We start from the raw sequence: 9,541 nt of genomic DNA on the forward strand, positions 1-9,541 counted from the left end.
GGAAAAAAATTACCGATTTAAAAATAATAAGTTTGAAAATAAATCATGAAAAAAATGGACTTGAAAAAAAGCACCACTTTAATCAATCGTTATAGGAATTTTAGATTCGATTAAATTCGGACCGTTGAGCTAGAATTTAAAGTAATTAAGCATTTATTCGAATAAAATTAAATATTTGCTATTTTTTTTAAAAAAATAATTAATATGTTAGTTTACATCTGCTACTTTTCTTCGAAAATTTCACAAAACTTCATAAGATTTTATGTCTTTTTTGCTAAGCATTGTTTTTTTGAAATGATTGTTTCAAACTTAATTGTTGAATTTACAATTTTAATTCATTACAAAATAATTCATTACAAGCGATTTCTTTTCTTTTTTTTTTCTTTTTTCTCAAAAATTGGTAAATTTAAACGAGAAGAGATCATTGTATCTATGCATTTATATTTTCTTGTGAATCTTTAGATAAACCTTCTTAACCTTTAAAAAATAATTTTTTCTATTTTTCATTGTTACTCATTTTAATTTTTTTTAGATGAATATTTTAGAAATTATTTTATTAGAAATTATTTTTGAACTAAATCAAACTGAACCGAGCAGTGTGGAAATTTACTAAAAAGTTTCATATCAGTTTGAATAATAAGTATAATAAAATTAAACAATTTTTCATTAAAAGGTTTTTTGTCCCCTTAAGTTACATCACAAAAATCTACTTTTTATGAATCCTCATTACTTTTTGACGGTTTCGTATTTGTAACTCTCAAAATATTTAAAGATATAGTAGATAATCATGATTTTAAAAATTTGAATGTTTAACAACATTTCAATTTTTAAACATAAAAAACTGCTAAATATCTAATTTAATCTTTTTATTACTATTTTTCTATTATAAAAATCATATAAAAATATAACTATTATATATTTCTATTATTTAGTGAAACTCCAATTTTTTTTAATTTTATTTATAAATAAATATATATACTCTAAATTAAATATAGTATAAGTACCAAACCAAAGGAAGAAAAAAAAGAAACTAAAAAAATTAAGAAAAAAAGAAGAAAGAAAAAGAAAAAAGAGGGAGAGAGAGGAAAAATGTTTTTTTATCTGTTATTTGAATTTATATTTTGCTTTACTATATTTCTTAATTAAATGATGTTTTTTATAAATGATTTTTAATTTAATACCGTGGCATTAAGACATTATTGCTGTAATTTAATGCTATTTCATTGAGTCTTATTTAATTTAAAGCTATAGCATTAATGTTTTATTCAATTTAAAGCCATAGTAATGTCTTGTTTAATTTAATGCTATAACAATAATCTCTTATTTAATTTATTGCTACAAAATTAAATAAGGCAACTTCTTCACTTTTGTTTATGAATCGGTGTAGATTGAATATCTCATAAATAAGGTTTATTTAAGTTGTTTAAATAAAAAAAATTATAACATTTAAAAGCAAAATAATTTTTTAAATTGTTTAGATTTCAACGGGAGTGAAGGGGCATACCTTGATCTTCCCCTTCTTTTGTTGCAGGGAGGGGGTCGTCTTGGCACGGGGGGATGCCTTGGCAACAAGAATTAAATATATTTTCCGAAAGTCGTGCTAACTGGATTTTCAAGGTCAGAAGGACTGACCCACAAAGGGAAAAAATTCTGTTCTTTTGGGGAGTTTATGGACTATTTGGAACATGCAGTGGGGTAGGGTGGTGACTCCCCAATACATTCTACTAGGGGGCTCCGCCCCCTGCTCGCTACGCTCGCCAACCCCCAGAACTGCTTCGCAGTTCCATTGCATATTGCTTCGCAATCTTATAAAAACATTTTAACAAATTTAAATTTTAAAATAAAAATGCCAGATATTGAAATCAATTACTTAATGAAATTTATACACTTCTCTGCCCCCTTCACAATTTGATTATCTTTTCTTCATGTAGCTGTAGCAGAGAATATATCTCAATAAGATCACCAAATGTACCATTGCCAATTTTATTTAGAAATTTAATACAATCCCATTAACTTTGCAAGGTTCGCATGTTTTGGGTAAGCGTCATTTTTATGAGGATTTGTTTATTGTCATTGCGAAAAATAGAATCACCGGAAATTGAATTATGTCAAAAATAAATGGCAGTAGTGTCCCTGAACTTTTGAAATGTATTCTTTGTATCAAAATTTGTTGTCCACACGTAACACCAGTTAAAACTACGCAAACTAAACTGTTCCGATGAAAATTTTCGACACAATGGCGTTTTCTTTCAATATGAGTTTGTAAGGAGGTAAGTCACTCACAGAAAGACTATTTAAAAATTCAGAGGGATAAAGCGTTTGCTCGTGAGCATTGTCTGTAACCACCAAATCATAACTGATGTATAGTCTCTCTTCATCGGGCATCAATCTTTTAAAAGTTTGGATTTGATTTCTTCGCAATCTTCATTCATCGGAGGCAATATTGCTCGATTTGTTATCAGAAATTTGAGCAATTTCTGGAATATAACGGTAAATTTCATCAATGATGGCTTTAAGATCACCTGTATCATTGTCAATTTTGTGAAGAAATTCAGTAAATTTATGTTCACTTGGCAAGGCTCAAGTGTTTTGGGTGAGTATCATTTTAATGATTTGAGTCCATTTTGAATAAAATGTGTTATACCTAATTGCTAAATTTAAATGTATGGCTGTTAGCATTACCAAGAGAAATACCGCGAGGAGGTCGCCATATCTCATTTCTCATGGGGAGTTTTGATTCTGGAAGGTCCCCTTGCCTACTTCCGATGGGTATTAAACATAAAACAAAATAGTTTTGTTCACAAAAGTTCTTTATAAACTATATTTTTTGTAAAGACTCTCTGATCATTTTTTAAATGTCCTTGCTCATCTGTATCAGCAATAAAAAACTATAAGCCATCAAATGATCGGGCTCGACTGGCAGCCACATACAACTGTCCATGTGCAAAAACTGGTTGCGGTAAGTAAATACCAACCTTATTAATTGATTGTCCTTGTGATTTGTTTATTGTCATAGCAAAAGCAAGAATCACCGGAAATTGAATTCTGTTTAAAATAAATGGTAGTAGTGTTCCAGAGCTTCTGAAATTTATTCTTGGAATCAAAATTCGCTGTCCAGATGAGGCACCTGTTAAAACTTCGCAATCTAAACAGTTCCGGTGCAACCTTTTGACGCGCATTCTCGTACCATTAATAAGTGCCTTTGAAGTGTTAAGGTTACGTATCAGTAAAACAATGGCATTTTCTTTCAATGTGAGTTTGTGAGGAGGTAAGCCACTCACTGAAAGGCTATTTAAAAATTCAGTGGGATAGAGAGTCTGTCCATGTTCGTTGTCAGTAACCACTGAGTCACAACTGATGTAAGTTCTTTCTTCACCTGGCATCATTCTTAAAACTTGGTGATTAATCTCCTCGCAATCTTCATTCTTCGGAGCCAATATTGCTCGATTTGTTATCTCAGGAGTTTGAACAATTTCCGGAATATTACCGTAAATTTCATCAATGATAGAAGCAGAGCTGATCAGAAAGTTTGGTATCTCAATAAGATCATCAGGGGTACCATTGCCAATTTCCTTAAGAAATTTAATAAATTCACGTTCACTTGGCAAGGCTCGCATGTTTTGAGTTAGCGTCATTTTTATGATTTGAGACCAAAATGGCCAGGATTTCACACAGCTCTCAACTATTCCTGCGCGACCAGAGTGGGGTACAACTGGCAAAGTTTGCTGAAAATCTCCACAAAGCAAGACAGTTTTTCCACCAAATAACTTTTCTTTGTCACCATTGGAGGCGATATCTCGAAGTAATCTGTCAATTACTTGTATGGCATAGACCGGGCACATGGAAACTTCATCAATAATTATTAAAGATGATTGGAGGAGCCTTATAGCATGTCTGCTGTTCACTGTGATGCCAGATACAGAATTTTCTAAAAGTGGGATGGGCAATTTAAAAACATTATGGAGAATTCTTCCTCCTTCTAGCAAACTGGCAGCTATACCACTAAAGGCACATGAAATGCAATCATGCTGCATTGATCGCAATTTACTTAAAATGGCTTTTTGAACAAATGTTTTCCCACATCCCGCGTGTGCAGTTAAGCAAAACACTTTCTCATTTGATTCTTTATCTTCATCACATAGCACAGTTTTTAATACTGTATCAATGACGAAACGTTGCTCTTCATTTGCTGCTTTGTACATTTCTTCAAATAAACTATCTTGTTTAAGTGGATCAAATAGATTATCATCATTGTCGTATTGTAAATTGAGTGGAATGGGCAATCCAAGTGACTCACATGATGTATTGTGAGTAATTAGAATTTCTTCTATTTATAACAGACACATGTTGAATGAATTCACCTCATTATTAGATTTAAAGAAATCTTCACACAGAAAAGTTTTAAGGTCATTCCAAAGTGCAAGAGCATTAGGTGGAACATTGATGCCACAAATAAAGCCAAACAGTTGCCTCAATTGTTTTGGATGTTGAAAATCCTTAGCCTCGGTTAAGCATTCACGCCATTCCTCGTCATTTGATGCAATTCCACAGGAATAAGCTACTTCAAAAAAAGTTGGAAAACAACTCCATCATGCAGCCTTAAATCTTCAAAGGATTTAGGTCCTCGTACATGCAGTAAAAGGAGACGCAAATGAAATAGCTCAACATTCTTTGGGTTAACTGTGTATAAACGTGTGATGGTTTTATCAGCTCCACGCAGTCTTGTTTTTCACTTTTTTTGTTGATCTTGCCAGGTATAATGTTCTGGAATCTCAACATACAACAAATTATTAGCAGCAGGATCTTGTTGGTTCAGAGTAAAGAATGCCTCTAGCTTTGTAACTTTTGGGGATGAAGCTACATGTTCTTCATTGCCTTCTCGAAAGTACACTGTCTGCTGGAAAGGTAAATGGCATTCAAGTCGTATAATACTGTGTGATTGATAATGCATTTCATATTCCAAAATACGCCATGCAGCTTCAGTTGATCCCACATACCTTCCATTGAGAAAGGAGTCAATTTCATCATAGACTGCCACTCCTTCACTTTTCTTGGAAAATTGCAATGTGGCACAATCATAACCTTTATAAACATATTTATAAATATACTTTATACTTTGAACAGTTGAACAAACTTCGAGATTAATGTGGCAGTCAAATTTGGCCAATAAGTATGGATTGTAAGGTACAATAAATCTGCTGTCTACAGTGTGGCCTCGTACCTCAACAGTTCGACTATCATCTCGCCGCTTGTAAAGTGCATACTCATTGACATTATCATTTGTTGCTTCATTAAAGTCTTTTGGAAAGTTTTTTTTGCACTTTCCCTTCTCCATGCATACAGAATGAGGATTAAGTACACCACATGGACCATGAGTCATGTAATTCCCAAATTTTTCATAAAGTTTAGGATGAGTATTTTTGTCTGGAATTTCAGCAGAAACAAATTTGTCAATATCAGCCACACTTCTGATTTTATCATGGTCATCAAGAGTTAATAACATGTGGGCATGTGGCAGACCACGTTTTTGAAATTCGATTGTGTATATCAAAGCAGCAATTTTACCAAACACTTGTTTTTTCACTATGCAGGCCAGAAGTTCTTTCAACTTACAATGAAATACATGCACAACAATATCTGGTCGATAATGAGAGGATTCCCGTGGCGCTAAGTTTTCACTGATCTCTGGCCAATGTGGATTGCATGTCATTGTTAAGAATAGAGAAGGTTTGCCAAACCTTTGAACAATGGACATTGCATCTAAATAGTTTTGATGCATATTACGGGGAGAACCAATGAAAGAAGAGGGAAGAATGGCTTGACGCCCAACTCTCAAATTGTTTTCAGCTGCACGCTGGTGTATGTAATCAGCTACATTTAAATACATATCTGCACGCAAATTACTTTGATTGTGCCTTATAAAATTTAAGCGTGTGCCTTCAATTCGAACATACATATCCACAACCCACTGAAGATACAGTTTTTGTGAACGATGCAATAAACTGAAAGTTTCTCTGATGGAAAGACGATAGGCAGCATACTGTCTCATTGTTGTTTTGTTTCGTTGATTATTTGTAACAGTGTGCGAAATATTAATATGCCATCCAGGATCACCATGGGGAAACAGTAGCGGATAAGCCAATGGGTCTAACGATGAGTCTAAAACAGAAACTGTGCGAATGCCACCTGACTTTGACATCACCACCAGGTTTCGTTCCCCAGGAGGTACTCCATCTACGCATCTAAAGATTGCTGCAACATCTGTACTTGTGGCATCATTGTACCGTCGTTGATCAGACGACGCGTTGACAGTGATGTGCATGCATATTTCCTTTTCATTTCCATCACTGGAATTCCTACAGGGATCACCCATTGTTTGAAAAGATTGGACATATGAATTCACTCTGTTCAAATATACAGCTATTTCATGCATAATGTTCGCATCACATTTGACATTAGCTTCTTCACTCATTCTGTGTTCAACTGCTGTATCTACATCATAAAAGTAATTCTGAGCGTACTTTGGCTGACAACCTTCACTTGGTATAAGTGAACCAACACGATGGTAAAATGTGTCATGGATTTTAAAATGTTACATTCCACCGGTTACACTTTCATCTAAGTGTGTCTCAGAACTTATCATGGCAAATGCAGAATTATAGAAGCGAATATTGTCCAAATAATTTTGGGATCGTTTCTTTGCAGTATGGTCTAAAGATGTTACACCAGTAATCAAATTCTCAAAATATTGTGAATGCGACAATAAAGGAAGATCAACCTTGCCTTTCTGACAGCAAATACCATATTCATTGCTACTTCCTGTCTTCTCTAACATAAAATGCTTAGCATGACAAAAGTTACAAATAAAAGTCATAGATCCAATAGTAAAGGGGTCACAATCGTCATGAACAGTCAATGCAGATTTGTAAAAATCTCGAATTTGTAGAGGTGGCGATTCCCTTCGGCGAGAAATGCTTTCCCGTTTAGAATTCCGCCATTCATTTCTCTGACGTCTGCCAGAGATATTTCGACGCCTGATAGCAGGCATTTTATTTAGGCAGCAGGCACTAAATAAATAAAAATAGAACTAAATAACTAAGATATCGTTTTAAATCTCAAATCAAAATAATTGTTTGTAGAAAGTTTGTTTTGGTTTGAATATTCGCACGTTTGTTTTGGTTTGAATATTCGCACGATGCCATTGCCATTCTATTGTAACGAAACAAAAAATTTATCATGAAACTAAAAATTTATCAAAGGAACTAAAGATATTGAATTCTTTTTTTAAGAAATTCAGTTCCGTTTCTTTTTATCCACTCTTATTTTTGTTTATCAATCTATTAATTCAGAAATGCTTTAAATCAAACGATGCTTACGGAAACAATGCTTATGCGAACCACCCGAAAAATGATTTGCTGAATTCTCATTGGTTGAAACTAAATTATTAATTTTATTAAATAATTAAAAGAAATTTTCATAATTTAAGACCTTATTGCACATCTACATAACAATACCTTTAAAACGACACCTTATTTGTTTAATTCTGTTGCGTTGTTTGGGAGTTTTTAGCGAGACAATATATTGCTAGCCTATTAATATATAGATATGTATGGGGGAGTTATTAGATGGCAGAAAAACGGAAAATGGTGACTCTTAATTATGTAATAACAGTCCATTTCCTCGTTCTCATGGTCATAATAGATATTATTTTCACAATTATTATGGATTACTGTAAATCTTTATTCTATGCGGAAATCCTGTTGCCAGGTTTTGTAATCAAGCATCGCAATTTATAGTAGAACTAGGTAAGATTGTATACATAGTTTTTATATCGTATATCCCTATGCATATATAGTTGTGTATAGTTATATAGTTGCTTTTATTATTAAGTGCATAGTTTCCTAGAAGGAAAAAAAATCGTTCCACATTTCTATTTTGTTGGTTGCTGTATGTTTACTTGAAACTTAAATTTCATTACTTTCTTTTTTGTAACCAACCTTCGGAAATTAGTATTTATATTACTCGTATCACAAAGACTAATGAATCAACGGTCAACATTTTTTGCTAGTAATAATTTGCGTCCCCTTGTGTGATAAAGGATTTTAAATATTTTTTTAATTTTAAATATTTTATTTTAAAACTGGTATTGAGCAGCAGACCTAATTTTCAATTTACTACTATCAGTGTTCAACTCCGCAGCCTTGAAATTTTGAACCCAACCTAGAACATAATTGAACTCATATATCAAGTATTGGGACAAACTAGCCTTGATCGAGAACTTTTTGATGGAACTTACCCACGTTTGCGTCACATGAATAAGAAAACCTCGAAAACTTTCCGTGGTTATCCCGATGGCAAGGGGGTACTAATTCGTAATCCGTTTACCACTGAGGATATCTTACGTCAGCACTGTTATCAGTGTGAGCCGGGAGCAGATTTTTTTTTAACCAGCCGCAGCTGGGATTCGAACCTGAAAAACCGCATTTTACAAACAATATATTCCCAGATCCGCCACGACTCTTGTTTTAATACTTGTAAATAGTGAAGTTTGTAAAATGTGAAATTTGTACCCAAAAGGCAATTCTTGCTTAGAATTATAACATCTATTAATAATCAGGGCCTTGTAGATCTCAGGGTCATGATATACACGAAATTTTTTTTAAATTGCAAAGTTTTGTGAAAATTGCGAAAATCCAATTTGTAAACCTACTTTGAAATGAATATTTTTTTTTTATTTCGAAAATAATTTTTCAAAATATTTATTTTTGCTCAAATCCTTATGTAAGTCTTCCATTTAAAACTGTTACATTTTTGATCTATGCCGTCCTTGTTGTTCCTCTGGCTGTATATAATAGTCCTTTAATAAGTCTGCTGCACCTTATCCCTTGCACTGGTCCTGATTGATCCCAGAAAGACGGAAAAAAATTTTGGTGTAATAATAGTTGACACCATTTCCGGCGTTGAGAATCATGAACATTTTTTACATTGCAGTTTTGTTAAAACTCGAAAAATTTGCAATGCTTATGTTTTGTAAACCTTCTTTTAAATGCTTTTTCTTTTAAATTTATTTTAAAAATGTTTTTTTTTCAATATTTATTTTTGTGCAAATCCTTATGTGAGTCCTTAATTTAATATTATAGGTAGATTTTTTTATCTATGATGTACTTGGTATTCTTCTGGCTGTATCATGCTTGTGTATCGAAGTCTTTGGGCTCTGCTGTACCCTATCCCCTGCACTGATTCTGATTGATAACGAAAAAGACGAGAAACATTTTGGTGCAAAGTAGTTGCCTCCATTTTTGGCGTAAGAGTCTTTTACATCGTAAAGTTTTGTTAAAATTCTGAAACTTTACAATGCTGATGTTTGTAAACCTTCTTTGAAACGATGTTTATTTTTTATATTTATTTTTAAATTGTTTTTCTTAAATATTTATTTTTGTCCAAATCCTTATAAAAGTCTTTCATTTAATATAACTACACTTTTGATCTATGTTTTATTTGGTTTTCCTGTGACTATATCATGCATGTGTATAGCAGTCTT

The 9,541-nt window shown here is 32.9% G+C and overlaps 2 protein-coding genes across 2 annotated transcripts; both read right to left on the minus strand.

Moving 5' to 3' along the window:
- Positions 1-2,888: 2,888 nt before the first annotated feature.
- On the minus strand, positions 2,889-4,202 carry LOC147811007 (ATP-dependent DNA helicase PIF1-like). Its single transcript, XM_087162193.1, has one exon. The coding sequence runs from the start codon at positions 4,200-4,202 to the stop codon at positions 2,889-2,891; it is 1,314 nt and encodes a 437-aa protein (XP_087018319.1).
- A 527-nt stretch (positions 4,203-4,729) lies between these two features.
- On the minus strand, positions 4,730-6,472 carry LOC122270720 (uncharacterized). The gene has a single exon (XM_087162194.1). It carries the CDS (start codon positions 6,470-6,472, stop codon positions 4,730-4,732), a length of 1,743 nt encoding a protein of 580 aa, XP_087018320.1.
- Positions 6,473-9,541: the final 3,069 nt, after the last annotated feature.

This window comes from Parasteatoda tepidariorum, chromosome 4 (genome assembly GCF_982258835.1).
Source record: "Parasteatoda tepidariorum strain Cologne lab strain chromosome 4, Ptep-v5.0, whole genome shotgun sequence".
In the NCBI taxonomy this organism is placed as follows: Eukaryota; Metazoa; Arthropoda; class Arachnida; order Araneae; family Theridiidae; genus Parasteatoda; species Parasteatoda tepidariorum.

Excerpts from the sequence above, each read along its gene's own strand:
- LOC122270720 (XM_087162194.1), bottom strand. The coding sequence starts at position 6,472 with ATGAGTGAAGAAGCTAATGTCAAATGTGATGCGAACATTATGCATGAA.
- LOC147811007 (XM_087162193.1), bottom strand. The coding sequence starts at position 4,202 with ATGTACAAAGCAGCAAATGAAGAGCAACGTTTCGTCATTGATACAGTA.